The sequence below is a fragment of the Cervus elaphus genome, chromosome 5 (assembly GCF_910594005.1).
Source record: "Cervus elaphus chromosome 5, mCerEla1.1, whole genome shotgun sequence".
Taxonomy (NCBI): Eukaryota; Metazoa; Chordata; class Mammalia; order Artiodactyla; family Cervidae; genus Cervus; species Cervus elaphus.
The window spans coordinates 63,387,322-63,405,492 of NC_057819.1; the positions used below are offsets into that span (position 1 = coordinate 63,387,322).

The 18,171-nt window shown below is 41.0% G+C and overlaps 1 protein-coding gene across 4 annotated transcripts in view; it reads left to right on the forward strand.

Moving 5' to 3' along the window:
* FHIP1A (FHF complex subunit HOOK interacting protein 1A) overlaps window positions 1-18,171 on the forward strand; it is a 291,239-nt gene that overhangs the window by 172,236 nt on the left and 100,832 nt on the right. For 3 of the 4 annotated variants that reach the window (XM_043902607.1, XM_043902606.1, XM_043902605.1), the window contains one exon: window positions 5,883-6,115. In XM_043902607.1, coding sequence (XP_043758542.1) covers window positions 6,011-6,115 — 105 coding nt within the window. In that variant the 5' untranslated portion in view covers window positions 5,883-6,010. Of the gene's footprint in view, window positions 1-5,882; window positions 6,116-16,509; window positions 16,787-18,171 lie in introns of those variants that run through there. The other variant, XM_043902604.1, reaches the window with a different exon arrangement.

Genomic DNA, 18,171 nt, shown 5'->3' on the forward strand with positions numbered 1-18,171 from the left:
ACATTGAAGGAATTTTTACATTGGAAAGAAGTATGATCTATATGACTAGAATCTAGGCTTTTGTGATTATGTGGTATATTTTATAATTCTGTGATATGGAAACATATGTTTGTGCTTTTTTCAAAATCAAATAAAAATATGTACTTTCAAAAAAGGGCAAATAAAGACACAGGTAATTCTTCTATCAGTTATTCTGTTTTCAACAACATTTAATAGAAATTTTCCCTCCTTATTGATGGAAAATATTTCTATATATAATTATTAATGAGATATATAAATGTGGCTACTCAGCAGTGTCTTTGGAAATAATGTAGTCAGTTCTGTCTTTGCAGTATAGAACCTGTGTTGATATCTCAGCATAAATATATACAGACAGACAGGCAGACATGTATTCTGACAGCTCATTTCTCCACTCCAAGACCAAAAACCTCAACTATCACACCACAATACCACTCGCAACCACTGTGGGAAAAAAAGTCATTTGGGTATTTTTTTTATTGGTGGTGGTTTGTCTGAAGAATGGAAAAAACATCACTCCTTTAAGAGCTGAATGATTTCTAGGGCTTTTTCTTGGGCATGAAATTCGAGTTGATGCACACGTTTGTATTTATGGGGAGAACGGGTGGCATGTGGGCCAGGAGCAGTGAGCTTTGCTCTGACCATTCCCAGCTCCAGACGCCTGAGGCTGAAGAGAGCAGAGGGCCAGAGGGGTGACTCCAGTGATGGTGTGTGACATGTGTGTGTGATCTGACACCTGTAGCCTCTCCTGTCTGCTCACAGCCTTTTGCTTAGTTTTGTCCTCTGTCTTTACTTGGGAGTTTAGCTGTTATTTGAGAGTTAAAGAAAAAACTTGGAATTGGAAAAAGGAAAGGCTGATAATGGGAAAATGCAGAAATAGGTTGAAAACCTTGGTGCTTGAGGAAATACGTTCTTACACATCACTCACAAGTATGGAACCGGTGCTCTCAGTTCTGCGCTGTCCGGGGCCGTGCCAGCGGTTCGCCGCTCTAACCTGGGAGTGAGAAAGTGTGGGAAGACCCACCTGGCCTCTGGGTGCTGGGTGGTGTTTTCATTGACAGGGGCTCCTGATACGGCCTTTCCTGTCCCAAACACGACTTTCTGTCTTCTCTTTCTCTCCCTTCTCTCCCAAGTTCTCTCGATGTTGTGGTTTCTATAATCATGGCGTATTTATATTTTCCAGGCATCTGCCTCAAGAGTATGACTGGATAAGCATCAACCAAGTGAAATGTGTTTTTTTCAGAGAAGATACAGTTTCCTTAAGGGACTAGGGTCAGGGATTACAAGTGTTACAAAGGAGAATATAGTTTCTAGAAAGAACACTGGACTGGGAGTCAAGAGACATTTCTATCTCTATCAGAACAAACCTGCAGGACTTCCCTGCTGGTCCAGTGGCTGAGACCCCACGCTCACGATGCAGCGGGGCCCAGATTCCATCCACGGTCAGGGAGCTAGATCCCATATGCTGCATCTAGGACTTGGCAAAAATAAATAAATGCTTAAAATAAAAAAAGAAGCAGTTGTAATAGGTCTGATCAGAGAGAAGGGATGTTTGGGCTAAGGTGGTAGCAGTGGAGATGAAGAAATATTTTTAAATATTTAAAAAAAAAGATCTAACTAGTAAGATTGTGGCCTTGGCTGAGATATTTGTCCTGTCTGTTTTTTGAAAAACAGGCATGTGAAGTCCCTTGAGAACTAACGTAAAGCATCTTAGAAAGCGCGTTTCTATTTTTGGTTTAGAGGCAGTTGGCATGGTTTATGTTCCCTTAACGCCTTCGAGGAAGAATCTGAGAATCCTGGAGCTGGAAGGCATCTGAGAGAGTCTTCTACTTTTTCAGCCTCTGGAAAAACCCCAGGCACTCTGATTTCCTTGTTGTTATCATTCAAATGAGAGACCTGGACATTTTCATAGAGATACAGTATTTAGGACAACAAGGAAGTTGAACCAGAATTTGCTTTATCTCTTATCACTTAAAACAAGGCTGCACACTGAGATGTTGTCTAGAAGGGCTAGCCTGCTAATCAGGGTGAGGCGGGAGGATCATAGGGAGTGTGCATGCATGCGCATGTGTGTTTGTGTGAGTTTGAACATGTACCTGTGTGTGTGTGTGGACGGCCATTCCTGATGTTTAAACACCAGCCGGGCCCATTGAAATATGCCTCTCAGTGGCAGAGAGCCATGATTGTCATCCGACAGTGTCTCATTGAAAGCACATTTGTATCATTAAGAATTATACGTTGGGGAATTCACCAATTTACTTAATAAAACAAATAGTCATGGAAGATGGGCTTCCCTGGTGGCTCAGATGGTAAAGCGTCTGCCTGCAATGCAGGAGACCTGGGTTTGATCCCTGGGTCAGGAAGATCCCCCGGAGAAGGAAATGGCAACCCACTCCAGTACTCTTGCCTGGAAAATTCCATGGATGGAGGAGCCTGGTAGGCTACAGTCCATGGGGTCGCAAAGAGTCAGACACGACTGAGCGACTTCACTAAATCATGGAAGATAGAATTTAGTTGTTCCTTTCAGGTATATCAGGTATACAGTCCTCCTTCCAGCAGGCCTCTCTCTTTCTGCATACCTATTCCTCTGACGTTCTCCTTAAAAAGCATTTCTTTCCTCAAATGACTAATTCTTGCAAGTTTTCTATTCTTATGTACTAAAATTTATTTTAAAGCTCTTTTGATGTTGGCTGGTGCATCTTCTACACCCCCCAGCAGAAACATTGCATTAACCAAAACATTCATTTGGTTCCATAAGAGCTTATGGAAAACCTGAATGAACATTTTGGTCAACCCAATACCTGTTTTGCATATTCCTTTAATTGTCTTCCAGCGTTTCGCTCTACTTCCCACAAAGAACTTGTAAGTCTAACCTGAACGTCACCTTAAGTCCCCCTCTCACATTTCATTGTTCATAGGAGGAATAGTTGATCAGTTTGATCAGTGTTCTTCTTGTAATACCTTTCATGTTACGCAGTTGAAAATAGTGTCTTGGGACTTCACTGGTGGTCCAGTGGCAAGTACTCTGTGCTCCCAATGCAAGGGAACTGGGTTCCATCCCTGGTCAGGGGACTAGATCCTCCTGCATGCTGCAATTAAAAATCCCACATGCTGCAACTAAGACCCAGTGCAGCCACAAAGATAAATATTGAAAAAAGAAAGAAAGAAAATAGCCTCTTAAAAAAAAACAGAAACAGTTTTGTCACTGTGCGTCTGAAAATTTTATCATAGACTTTGTTTTTCAGTGCTCTGATAATTATAATTCCTTTCCCCTGTACTCTCTCTAGTCTGTACACTAAAAAAAAAGAACACAACCATTTTGAACTATTGTTGTTGTTGTTCAGTTGCTCTGTCATCTCTGACTCTTTGCGACCCCAGGGACAGTAGTACACCAGGCTTTCCTGTCCTTCACTATCTCCTGGAGTTTGCTCAAATTCATGTCCATTGAGTTGGTGATGCTATGTAGCCATCTCATCCTCTGCTGCCCCCTTCTCATTTTCCCTTCAATCTTTCTCAGCATCAGAGGCTTTTCCAGAGAGTCAGCTCTTTGCATCAGGTGGCCAAAGTACTGGAGTTTCAGCTTCAGCATCAATAAATATTCAGGGTTGATTTCCTTTAGGATTGCCTGGTTTAATCTCCTTGCAGTCCAGAGGACTTTCAAGAGTCTTCTCCAACACGACAGTTCAAAGGCATCAATTCTTCGGTGCTCAGCCTTCCTTATGATCCAACTCTCACATCCATACATGACTACTGGAAAAACTATAGCTTTGACTATTCAGACCTTTGTTGACAAAATGATATGTCTACTTTTTTTTTTTTTAATTTTTATTTATTTATTTTTTTTTGTCATACATTGATATGAATCAGCCATAGATTTACACTTATTCCCCATCCCGATCCCCCCTCCCACCTCCCTCTCCACCCGATTCCTCTGGGTCTTCCCAGTGCACCAGGCCAGAGCACTTGTCTCATGCATCCCACCTGGGCTGGTGATCTGTTTCACCATAAATAGTATACATGCTGTTCTTTTGAAATATCCCACCCTCACATTCTCCCACAGAGTTCAAAAGTCTGTTCTGTATTTCTGTGTCTCTTTTTCCGTTTTGCATATAGGGTTATCGTTACCTTCTTTGTAAATTCTATATATATGTGTTAGTATGCTGTAATGTTCTTTATCTTTCTGGCTTACTTCACTCTGTATAAGGGGCTCCAGTTTCATCCATCTCATTAGGACTGATTCAAATGAATTCTTTTTAACGGCTGAGTAATATTCCATCGTGTATATGTACCACAGCTTCCTTATCCATTCATCTGCTGATGGGCATCTAGATTGCTTCCATGTCCTGGCTATTATAAACAGTGCTGCGATGAACATTGGGGTGCACGTGTCTCTTTCAGATCTGGTTTCCTCAGTGTGTATGCCCAGAAGTGGGATTGCTGGGTCATATGGCAGTTCTATTTCCAGTTTTTTAAGAAATCTCCACACTGTTCTCCATAAACTAGTATGTCTACTTTTTAATACACTGTCTTGGTTTGTCATAGTTTTCCTTCCAAGGAGCATCTTTTAATTTCATGACTGCAGTGATTTTGGAACCCAAGAAAATAAAATCTGTCACTGCTTCTACTTTTCTCCCTTACATGTGCCATGAAGTGATGGGACCAGATGCCATGATCATAGTTTTTTGAGGGTTGAGTTTCAAGCCAGCTTTTTCACTCTCCTCTTTCACCTTCATCAAGAGGCTCTTTAGTTCCTCTTCACTTTTTACCATTATAGTGGTCTCATCTGCACATCTGAAGTTATTGATATTTCTCCCAGCAATCTTGATTCCAGCTTGTGCTTTATCCAGCCTGGTATTTCATGTGATATATTCTGCATATGAGTCAAATAAGCAGGGTGACTATATATAGCCTTGATGTACTCCTTTCCCAGTTTTGAACCAGTCAGTTGCTCCATGTCCAGTTCCAACTGTTAGTTCTTGACGCACAAGTTTTTCAGGAGTCGGGTAAGGCGGTATGGTACTCCCATGCCTGTATTCAGCCCTTCTTTGGGCTGACGAAACTGAGGAGATAATACTAATACCTTACTGCTTTTGTCAGAGTTAGCTCCACACAACTGGATACAACATTCCCTGTATGTTCTGTGACCTCAGTATCTTTTTTCTCCTCACTGACTCTGTTGGAGTCTTGACTTTGTATTTTATCCGCATAATTCATTTTTCATTGATAAATAAGCTGCTACTTTGCATTGATAAGCGTGCTGTGCTTTACTTACACTAAGTAAACACTACCTTGTTTTTGATGGATCGTTTCTGATTTGTCCAGGTTACTTGGAATTCTATTTTTATATTTATTTTTCAGGGAAGTTAGAAACCTTAACTTAGTTTGTAGCCACGAAATGACTGAGAATGTTTTAAATTCCATTATGAAAGTCATTGATTTAAAAAAATTGTTATTATTGGACGCGGCAGTCTGGGTGCTGTGCCATAACTGCCCTAGGTTATAGCAAGCTATTTATTTTAGTCATAAAACACCACCAACATTGATAATCATAGTTTATTGCTTGAAACTAGATTTGAATGGTTTAGAATAATAATCTAGGGGGTTGTGGTTGATGGTAGTAGAGAGAATAAACTCAATAATTTTTGAATTTATTCACGTAGCTTCAGTAGCATCATTTTATATTTTTAGTAGCAAAGTGAGAGAAAAATATAAGAAAGGCTTTGGATTGAGCTTAAATGTCTATTTTGTAGATATTTTGCTCGGTGCTGGACTTTGAGAATGTCAATGCTTTGATTTTAATTTAATCATATCCTATTTAATATATGAATGTAATGGAATTTCTTTTTTTGTTATTGTCATTACAGGTTTCAGAAGGTGACAATGAAATGTGAAGAAGTTACATTTCTACTGTGATACTTGAAAACTAGTGGCTACCTACCAAATTTTCATGAAAGTTAAATATGACTTAGGAGCATTTGATTTATGAAGGCTTATGATGTCATCTGTTGCGACAGAGAGCAAAATCCAGAGGGCGGTGAGCCTGCAGGGAGTTGACCCAGAAACATGCATGATTGTATTTAAAAACCACTGGGCGCAGGTAATGTATGAGTTCCACCCTCTCTGCTGGTTAGGTAGCCTTAGAGGCTTCTATTAGGGTGATCCATGGTTCCCTACCCGTGTGACAGGTAACCAACAAGGCTTCCAGAAACGTAGGGGGGAAACCTTTTTAGGTAAGAAGAAAAGCAGATTTCTCTTCTTGTTTTCCTAGAATAGGTAGCTGGTTAAAAACCTTGCTTTTCACAGAAGCAATTACAGAACATGAATGTTCCCCAGATATTTTTAGAGGAGTAGCAGTTGGCCTTCAAGTGAGTTGTATATCACTTTGCAATACACTTGACCGTGAGTACATCCTCTTTCTTTCCCTTCTCCTGCTGATTTTAATTCAGTCCTTAAACTCTAACAATACTGAAAGACATATTTATTAAGTATTTGCCAATTGCTGTCCTGAATACTACAAATGCTGTGTATCATTTCATCTCCTCCACAAACTGGTAAGGCAGTTAGTTTTAGCTTCCTCATTTTACAGATGAGGGAATGGAAAATCGTTAGCGTGCCTGAGGTTATATGACTAGTGACTTTCCATTCAAGTACTTAGACTTTGGTCCCATGACTCCAAGACTAATGTATTTGACCTCTGTGCTCTACCATTTTTCAGGCTTGTGGTCCCTCAGTCATTTAAGGAAAGAAGGTAGCTAGAAGTATCTGAATTCATTACAAAGCTGTTTATAAAAGGTTTTTTAAAATTATTGTTATTCATTTTGACTTCTCTGTGACTCTTCTTGGATCTACTTGTATGACTAATTAAGGGTTGAATGATCAGGAAATTTACCAGCTTGCCCCTTCCCTCAGAGAGTTTACACGGAGAAAAATAAAGTCGGCATTCTTTACTACTTGTCCACCATTACACTCCCCAGGTGAGCTGGTAAGTGGCTATTTATGTGACAGTTTTTTAATGACTACCCAATTCCTTCCTGTGGCCGGAAATAGCACATTAGTTAAAGCACTGAGCCTGTAGATTATAGCAGTTACAGGGACACAGTTTGGATCAAAAACAAAATCAATTCTGCTTCTGGGCCGTTGACACTTTGTAGCTTCTTCTCACCATTCATTGTAAAGCTTCTAAGGTTCTTTTTATGCATTTCCCTTTCTCTGACTTTCAACTGTTAAAATCTTAATGGGTTTGCCCTGGATACTAAGGGCACATCTGCTTTAGCAATGGGAAGAAAGTAATACAGGAGTTTTCCAGATAATTTGAGTAACTACCTTTGGCTTTGCACTTGAGTGCTGACGCATAGTGCCTTTCATTTGGTGGCACCAGTTTAGTTGCTATGTCGTGTCTAACTCTTGCAACCCCAGGGACTGTAGCCTGCCAGACTCCTCTGTTCATGGGATTCTCCAGGTAAGAATACTGGAGTGGGTTGCCATTTCCTTCTCCAGGGAATCTTCCTGACCCAGGGATGGAACCCTGTTCTCCTGTGTTGCAGGCAGATTGTTAACTGACTAAGCTACAAGGGAAGTCCCTTTCGTTTAGTGCAGAAAAATACTGAGTTGAGGGTAAGGGTAAGTTTGTCAGAGGGACTGGAGTTTAGTTATTAAACATTTTCTTTTGTAAAATGAGTACACTCGTGGTCCAGCTGTGTTTCAGCCATTTCTTTAACTTTGACCAAATTTCTTACCCGTTGATCTTGACTTTCCTTTTGAATAAATCTGGAAAATGCCCTCAGTCTCTCTCTATTTCCCAAGGCTCTTGAGGGCCCAACTGTTACCTTTATGAATAAAAATACTGGTTAAATCAATTCATGAAGACCTCAGTGTAATTACAGTCATCCCTTGGTATCTGTGGGGTATTGGTTCCAAAATAACAGCAGATACCAAAATCTGAGGATGCTCAAGTCCTTTATACAAAATGATGTTTCCATATCACCTAGGCATGTCTGCACATCCTCCAAATCATCTCTAGATTACTTATGATAACTAATACAATATAAACACTAAGTGAATAATTGTAAATACAATGTAAATAGTTGCCAGTGTGCAGCAAACTCAAGTTACGCATTTTGGAACTTGCTGAAATTTTTTTCCAAATATGTTCAATCCGTGATTGGTTGAATTTGCAGAGGTGGAACCCACAGATACAGAGGACTGTGTTGTTAAATGGAGATTTAGTGAGCCCAAACTTCAGCTACCTCACTGTGGGCATCACAGGTGGGACATAGAAAAGTATAAGCCTTGGTCTGGGCTTTTCTTTTAGATTTATTTTTAACTGGAGGATAATTGCTTTACAATGTTTTATTGCTTTTGGCCATACAACAATGTGACCAGCCACAAGTTTACATATGTCTGCTTCCTCTTGAGTCTCCCTACCACCTCACCCCTTCCCACCCCTTTCGATTGTCACAGAGCACTGGGGCGCAGTCCCTGTGTTATGTAAGAGCTTCCTACGAGCTCTCTGTTTTACACGTGGTAACGTATATGTTTCAGTGCTACTGTCTCAGTTCATCCCCCCTTTCCTTCCTCTTTACCACATCTACAAGTCTCCTCTCTATGACTGCATCTCTGTTCCAGCCCTGCAAATCGGTTCGTCAGTACCACCTTTCTAGATCCCATATACGTGCATTAATATATATTTGTTTTTCTCTTTCTGACTTACTTCATCCTGTGTAACAGGCTTTAGGTTCACCCACCGCACTAGAACTGACTCAGATTAGTTCCTTTTTATGGCTGGATAATACTCCATTGTGTGTGTGTGTGCACGCGCGTGTGCGTGTGTGCGTGTGTGTGTGTATGTATATATGGCACTACTTCTCTATCCAGTCATCTGTTGATGGACATCTAGGTTGCTTCCATGTCCTGGCTATTGTAAATACTGCTGCAGTGACCATTTGGGGTACATGTGCCTTTTTGAATTATGGTTTTCTCAGGGTATATGCCCAGTAGTGGGATCCTTGGATCATATAGTAGTTTATTCCTAGATTTATTTTTTTAGGTAATTTCCATACTATTCTCCATAGTGATCAATTCACATTCCAGTGCAGTAGAGTTCCCTTTTCTCCATATCCTCTCCAGCATTTATTGTTTGTAGATTTTTTGATGATGGTCATTCTGATTGGTGTGAGGTGATACCTCATTGTAGTTTTGATTTGCATTTCTCTCATAATGAACAATGTTTAGCATTTTTTTTTAATATTTTCGTGTGTTTATTGGCCATCTGTATGTCTTCTTTGGATGTCTTTTTAGGTCTTCTGCTCATCTTTTGATTGGGTTATTTGTTTTTCTGATATTAAGCTGCATGAGTTGCTTGTAGAGATTAATCCTTTGTCAGTTGCTTCATTTACACTTATTTTCTCCCATTTTGGAGGTTGTCTTTTCATCTTGTTTATGGCTTTCTTTGCTATGCAAAAGCATCCAAGTTTAATTAGGTCCCATTTGTTTATTTTTGTTTTTATTTCCATTACTCTAGGAGGTGGGTCATAGAGAATCTTGCTGCAACTTCTGTCAACAAGTGTACTGCCCATTTTCCTCTTAAGTGTTTTATACTTTCTGGTCTTACAGTTAGGTCTTTAATCCATTTTGAGTTTATTTTAGTGTATGGTGTTAGGAAGTGTTCTAATTTTATTCTTTTACATGTAAGTGTCCAGTTTTCCCAGCACCACTTATTGAAGAGATTTTCTTGCCATCTTTATCAAAGATAAGGTACCCATAGGTGCTTGTGTTAATCTCTGGGCTCTCTATCTTGTTCCATTGGTCTGTATTTCTTTTGTGCCAGTACCATACTGTCTTGATGGTTGTAGCTTTGTAGTATACTGTGACGGAGGAGGCAGTGGCAACCCACTCCAGTACTCTTGCCTGGAAAATCCCATGGACGCAGGAGCCTGGTGGGCTGCAGTTCATGGGGTCACTAAGAGTCAGAAACGACTGAGCGACTTCACTTTCACTTTCCACTTTCATGCATTGGAGAAGGAAATGGCAACCCACTCCAGTGTTCTTGCCTGGAGAATCCCAGGGACGGGGGAGGCTGGCGGACTGCCGTCTATGGGGTCGCACAGAGTCGGACACGACTGAAGTGACTTAGCAGCAGCAGCAGCAGCAGTATAGTGTGAAGTCAGAAAGGTTGATTCCTCCAACTCTAGTTTTCTTTCTCAAGATTGCTTTGGCTTTTCAGGATCTTTTGTGTTTCCATAAAAATTGTGAATTTTTTTGTTCTGGTTCTGTGAAAAATGCCATTGGTAATTTGATAGGGGTTGTATTGAACCTGTAGATTGTTTGGGGTAGTATAATCATTTTCACAATATTGATTCTTTCAATCCAACGAACATGATATCTTTCTCCATCTGTTTCTTTTATCTTTGATTTCTTTTATGAATGTCTTATAGTGTTCTGTATACAGGTCTTTTGTCTCCTTAATTAGGTTTATTCCTAGGTATTTTATTCTTTTTGTTGCAATGATGAATGGGATTGATTCCTTAATCTCTCTTTCTGATTTTTTGTTGTTAGTATAGAGAAATACAAAGGTTTTCTGTATATTGATTTTGTATCCTGTGACTACTAGATTCATTGATTAGCTCTAGTAATTTTCTGATAGTATCTTTAGGATTTTCTATGTCTATTGTTAGTTCATCTGCAAGCAGTGAGAGTTTTACTTCTTTTCCAGTCTGGATTCCTTTTATTTCTTTTTCTTCTCTGATCAACATGGCTAGGACTTCAAAAACTATGTTGAATAATAGTGGGGAGAGTGGGCATCCTTGTCTTGCTCCTGATCTTAGAGAAAATGCTTTCATTTTTTTCACACCAGGTGGCACTAGTGGTAAAGAACCCACTTTCCAATGCAAGAGATGTAAAAGAGAGATGCAGGTTTAATCCTGGGTTGAGAAGACCCCTAGAGGAGGGCGTGGCAACCCACTTGAGTATTCCTGCCTGGAGAATACCATGGATAGAGGAGCTTGGCAAGCTACAGTTCATTGGGTTGCAATCAGTCAGACATGGCTGAAGCGACTTGGCATGCACACACAAGAAGAATGACGGTCGAGGGTTGTCCTGAGTAGCCCTTCTTACGTTGAGCTAGCTTTCTTCTGTGCCCATTTTCTGAAGAGCTTTTTTTTTTTTTAATCATAAATTGGTGTTGAATTTTGTCAAAAGTTTTTTCTGCATCTTTTGAGATTATCATGATTTTTATGTTTCAATTTCTTAGTATGGTATGTCACATTGATTTGCATACATTGAAGAATACTTGCATCCCTGGGATAAACCCCATTTGATCATGGTGTATGTGTTGCTGGATTCTGTTTGCTAGTATTTTTTTGAGGCTTTTTGCATTTGTGTTCGTCAGTGATACTGGCTGATAATTTTCCTTTTCTGTGATATCTTTGTCTGGTTTTGGTATCAGGGTGCCAGTGACCTCATCGAATGAATTTGGAAGTGTTCCTCCCTCTACAACTTTTTGGAAGAGTTTGGGAAGGACAGGTGTTAGCTCTTTGCTAAACATTTTCTAGAATTCACCTGTGAAGCTATTCGACCCTGGGATTTTTTTTTGGTGGCGGGGAGGGGGAGCGGATTTTTGATCACAGTTTTGAATTCAGTGCTTGTGATTGGTTTGTTCATAATTTCTATTTTCCTTTTTCAACCTTGGAGGTTTGTACTTGCCTAAGAATTTGTCCCTTTCTTCCAGGCTGTTCATTTTATTGGCATATAGTTGCTTGCAGTAGTCTCTTATGATCCTTTGTATTTCTGCATTGTCTGTTTTAACCTTTCTTTTTTCATTTATAATTTTGTTGATTTGAGTCCCCTTCTTTTTTTACCTGATGAGTTTGGCTAATGGTTTGTCACTATTTTTTTCCTTCTCAAAAAACCAGTTTGTAATTTTATTGATCTTTGATATTATTTCCTTCATTTCTTTTTCATTTATTTCTGCTCTGACATTTATAATTTCTTTCCTTCTGCTAACTTTGGGGTTTTTTGGCTGTTCTTTTTCTAGTTGCTTTAGGTATAATGTTAGATTGTCTATTTGATGTTTTTCTTGTTTCTTGAGGTAGGACTGTATTGCTATAGACCTCCCTCTTAGAACTGCTTTTGCTGCATTCTATAGGTTTTGGGTCATTGTGTTTTCATTGTCATCTGTTTCTAGGTATTTTTTTATTTCCTCTTTGATTTCTTCAGTGACCTCTTGGTTATTCAGAAGTGTATTGTTTAGCATCCATATGTTTGTCTTTTACAGCTTTTTCCCTGTAATTGATATCTAATCTCATGGTGTTGTGACCGGAAAAGATGCTTGGTATGATTTCAGTTTTCTTAAATTTACCAAGTCTTGATTTGTGACCCAAGATGTGATCTCTCCTAGAGAATGTTCTATGTGCACTTGAGAAAAAGTGTATTCTTCTGTATTTGGATGGAATGTGCTGAAGATACATTAGGTCCATCTGTCCTAATATGTCATTTTAGACTTGTGTTTCCTTATTAATTTTCTGTCCATTAGTGTAAGTGGGATATTAAAATCCCCTACTACTATTTTTGATTTCCTCTTTTATCTCTGTTAGTCTTTGTCTTATGTATTGAGGTGCATAAATACTTGCAGTTGTGATGTCTTCTTGGATTGATTCTTTGATCATTGTGTAGTGTCCTTTCTTATCTCTTATTCTTTATTTTAAAGTCTGTTTTGTCTGATATGAGAATTGATACTCTGGCTTTCTTTTGATTTCCAATTGCTTGGAATATCTTTTTCCATCCCCTCACTCTTAGTCCGTGTGCATCTCTTGGTCTGAAGTGGGTCTCTTGTAGACAGCATATATATGAGTTTTTTTTGTTTTTGTATCCATTCAACCATTCTGTGTCTTTTGGTTGGAGCATTTAATCTATAATAAATTTAAACTAATTATTGATATATATGTTCCTGTTGACATTTTCTTAATGTTTGGGGTTTATTTTTGGAAGTCTTCCTTCTCTTGTGTTTCCTGCCTAGTGAGGTCCCTTTAGCATTTGTTGTAAAGCTGTTTTCAGTTCAGTTCAGTCGCTCAGTCATGTCCGACTATTTGTGACCCCATGAATCGCAGCATGCCCGGCCTCCCTGTCCATCACCAACTCCCGGAGCTTACTCAAACCCATGTCCATCGAGTCGGTGATGCCATCCAGCCATCTCATCCTCTGTCGTCCCCTTCTCCTCCTTCCCCCAATCCCTCCCAGCATCAGGGTCTTTTCCAATGAGTCAACTCTTCGCATGAGGTGGCCAAAGTACTGGAGTTGTTCAGCTTCAGCATCAGTCCTTCCAATCAACACCCAGGACTGATCTCCTTTGGGATGGACTGGTTGGATCTCTTTGCAGTCCAAGGGACTCTCAAGAGTCTTCTCCAACACCACAGTTCAAAAGCATCAATTCTTCAGTGCTCAGCTTTCTGTATAGTCCAGCTCTCACATCCGTACATGACCACTGTGGTGCTGAATTCTCTTAACTTTAGCTTTTCTGTAAAGTGTTTGATTTCTTCATTGATTTTGAAAGAGATCCTTGCTGGACAGAGTAATCTTGATTGAGTTATTTCCCTTTCATCACTTCAAATATATCCTGTCACTCCCTACTGGCCTGCAGACTTTCTTCTGAAATACCAACTGTTAATTTTATGGGGTTCCCCTTGTATGTTACTTGTTGCTTTTCCCTTGCTGCTTTTAATATTTTTTCTTTGTGTTTAATTTTGTTAGTTTGAACTATATGTGTCTTAGCATGTTTCTCCTTGGGTTTATTCTGTATGGGATTCTCTGTGCTTCTTGGGCTTGATTATTTCCTTTTCCATGATAGGAAGTTTTTGACTATAATTTCTTCAAAAAATTTCTCAGACCCTTTACTTTTCTCTTTTTCTTCTGGAACTCCTATAATTCAAATGTTGCTGCAGTTAATATTACCCCAGAGGTCTCTGCAATTATCCTCAAGTTTTTTCATTCTTTTTTCTTTATCCTGCTCTTCAGCAGTTATTTCCACTATTTTCTCTTCCAGCTCACTTACCCATTTTTCAGCCTCAATTATTCTGCTATTTATTTCTTCTAGAATATTTGTAAATTCAGTAATTGTGTTGTTTGTCACTGTTTGTTTATTCTGTTTCTCTTAGGCCCTTTTTAAATGTATTATATGATTCTTAGGTTTTCTCCCTTGTATTATTGAGATTTTTGTATCTTTACTGTCATTACTCTGAATTCTTTTTCAGGTAGTTTGCCTGTTTTCTCTTTGTATATTTTGTCTCGTGAGTTTTTCGTTGTTCTTCATCTGCATAGTATTTCTCTGTCTTTTCATTTTATCTAACTGACTGTTTTGGGTTTCTTTTCCCCAGGCTATGGGGTCATAGTTCTTCTTGCTTTTGGTCTCTGCCCCTGGTGGATGAGGTTGGTCCAGTGGCTTGTGTAGGCTTCATGTTGGGAGGGACTTACGCTTGCATTCTAGTGGGAGGGGATGAGTTTTTCCCTCAGGCGGACAGGGTTGTTTGAGGTGGTGTGTTTGGGGTGTCTGTGGGCAGCCTCTCTGCTTATGTTTATGTTCTTGTCTTGCTGTTGTCTGGGTGAGGCGTCCAGAGCTGGGCACTGCAGACAGTTGGGTGGTGCTGGGTCTTGGATTCAGGTGGAGACCTTCTTGGGAGTCTCACTGATTAATATTCCCTGGGGTCAGGAGTTCTCTGGCAGTCTAGTGTCCTGGACTCAGACATCCCCTCCAGAGACTCAGGCCCGACTTCTGGAACCAAGATCCCACAAACTGTTTTGGCAATAAAGGGTATTAAAACAAACAAGCAAACAAACAAACCCTGAGAAGACAAAAAAAAAAAAAGCCCAAAACACCAAAACCCCAAAAAGAACCCCCCCAAGCCAACTAAACACCAAAACCCTTCCCCAAGAAGCAAAAAAATGAAGCTGAAACAAACGGTAAAAGCAAATTCAGACAAAGAGAAACAAAAACAAATGAACATGCACAGACACACACACACAAACGAAAGCAAAACAGTCTAAAGAAAATGAGGTACAAGAGGGTGATCGGTGAGTAAAGGAAACCAAAAATGATATCAACCAATTAAAAATAACAACAACAAAACTAACTAAAACACAAAACAGAAAGCAAGACCAAAGCAGAGTGCCAAATGAGGAATAAAGCAAAGAAAGCAAACAAACAAACGTGGTGGGAAAAAAAAGAAAAAAATAGGAAAGCAAAGGTAAATAGAAATATGTAAAAGAAGGTCTACATATATTAAAGAAAAACTACAATCAGAAACGGCTTCCCAGGTGGCTCAGTGGTAGAGAATCCATCTGTCAAGCAGGAGATGCAGGTTCAATCTCTGAGTCAGGAAGATCCCCTGGAGAAGGAAATGGCAACCCACTCCAGTATTCTTGCCTGGGAAATCCCATGGACAGAGGAGCCAGGTGGGTACAGTCCATGGGGTCACAAAGAGTTGGATACAACTTAGCAATTGAAAAACAAGCAACAATAAGAAAAGAACGCCCCCAAACAAACCTCATACAAATCCATAGAAAGCCAAAGTAGAAATATATAAAAGAAATTTTAAAAATGTTATTAAAAAGTTTCCAATAGCCTAAATAGAGATAATAATAATAAAAAGAACAACCACAACAACGGAGGAAAAAGAAAGTGAAGAACATCTAGAATCAACTACAGAATGAATCAAAATAAGAATAATATTTTTCTCAGATCTCAGCTGTCAGCGTTCTTTCTGCTGCTGTGAGTCACAGTCCACCTCTGCCTCCCTAGGAAGCCTTCCAGCACTGGGGAGGGCTCATCTCTGCACCTTCTGTGGGGTCAGCTCAGACTCTAATCTGACCCCACTCCTGCATGTGCTTGCCTCCATTGTCCACAGCTGCCAGAGCCAGAGCTTTTTCTTTTGTGGGAACAGTCGTTGTCCTTTTGTATATTCCATCAACAGAGTCTACCTAGTTGACGTGGATTTAATCTGTAACTTGTACAGCTAGTGGAAAGAGTCTGATCCTCTTCCTTAGGCAGTCCACCCTTGGAGCTCAACTGTGGCTTCATCCCTCCCTCACATGTGGGTCACCCACAGGAGTTTGCTCCTGAGGCTGCCCTAGAGAACTTTGGTCTGCCCAGTGAGGACCAGTTAGAGGTGGTGTGGCGACTTGGATCGCGGGGACCCTGGCCATGCCCGGTGCACAGGGAAGCCAGAGGCCACGGGTGCAGGACATATGGTTTTATTAGGATTCTTTTCTAGCTCTTGGCAGCTGCTGCTCAAAGGACCTGCCTAGCTGGTCCTTCTGTGTCGCGCAGCCCAGCAGGCACTCCAAGGGCAGCCCTGGCTGGGGTCCTTCTGTGTCGCTCAGCCCAGCAGGCAGTCCAAGGGCAGCCCTGGCTGGGGTCCTTATGTGTCGCTCAGCCCAGCAGGCACTCCAAGGGCAGCCCTGGCTGGGGTCCTTCTCTGTGGCTCAGCCCAGCAGGCACTCCCAGGACTACGCTCTCTGGAGTCTTTCTCCATTGGTCAGCTGCGTGTGGAGAGAGAGGCTTCAGCGATGGCTCCTCCCTCTGCGTGTGACTCAGCAGTAGCGCCTTATCTTCATGGCTGCCCGGTGTTCCTCCAAAGGCACTCCCCGCCGTGGATTTCTTTTCTCCCGTCCTTTCCGGCCCCGCAGTCAACAGCAGCCCTCGCCCCCGGATTGCCCTCCAATCCCCATTCTCCAGCTCCCAGCCGCTGCGCCTTCTGGTGGATTCCCATCCCTGTCCGGGGTATGTAGGGCCCCGGCATGGATCAACTGTGTGGTTCTCACTGCACTGAGACGGTCACACATTGGCTGCTTTACTCTCTGATGGCTTCAGATGCTTCTCTTCTGTTCCAACCAAATGTCCTGGATTCAGGGATTGCCCCCCTGCTTCAGCTCCCCCATCCCTGGCTGCAGATTGGTCCTGCTCTCTCTCATCCTCCTTCTTCCTTCCTTCCTTTGTCCTACCGAGTTTTTCATGGATAGGTATATTCCTTTAGGGTGGTCAGGGACTCTTGCTAGTATTCACCTTTTGCTCGGTGAGAAATTCTGCATCTGAAGATGTATTCTCGATGCATCCATGGGGAGAGATGTACTCCACCATCTTATTGACCTACTTCTCCACTGTATTGTCGACCACCAGCCTAGGCTTTTAAAGAACTGTTAAGCTAGTTTAGATGACATCATGAGATACATTATTATAAAATGAATAATACTGATCATAGGAACTAAGGGAAGGGACTATTGGATGGAAATGGCCTGTGGCATCCAGGAAGTGAGATTTTGTTAGCTTGACTGTGGGAAAAGGTTTTGATGATAGAAAGGATAAGAATATTTTTTTTCCTTTCTGAAGGGAGGGGTATTAGGAGCAAATGATCAGCTTTGGCTTTTTTCAATGGTTTAAAAGGAATGGTGAGGAAATCAGGGCAAGGCAGAGCTGTGGTGCTAAGTTTGAGATAAGGAATGAGACTTTCAGTTGATAAAAATAAATGCTGTTTATTTATTGTTTTTGGAGTTTCATGCTAACGCTTTGCTGTGAGTTGTTCAGGCTGGAGACTGATTCAGATGAAGAGCAGTTGCAGAGCACTGGGAAATGAGCTGCAATCTGACATAAACTCCTGCGACTAGTGTGATGTAGCCCCCAGGTTCCCCTGAGGCAACCCAAGGAAACCTGTAAGGCTGGTAGGAAATGTGATACAGATAGAATGGTGTGAACATTCTGTTCTCTGGAGTGTTCCATTAGCCAGCAAGTACCATGCTTTTGCAGATGTTAGATTAGGGAAGATGAGGTGAGCAAAAGTCAGTGGTGTCCAAAGTTCTGTTTAGAATACTTCAGTACAAATTCATCATAGTTCAGTTCAGTCGCTCACTCGTGTCCAACTCTTTGCGACGCCATGAATCGCAGCACGCCAGGCCTCCCTGTCCATCACCAACTCCCGGAGTTTACTCAAACTCATGTCCATCGAGTCGGTGATGCCATCCAGCCATCTCATCCTCTGTCATCTCCTTCTCCACCTGCCTCCAGTCAGTCCCAGCATCAGGGTCTTTTCCAATGAGTCAACTATTCGCATCAGGTGGCCAAAATATTGGAGTTTCAACTTCAGCATCAGTCCTCCCAATGAACACCCAGGA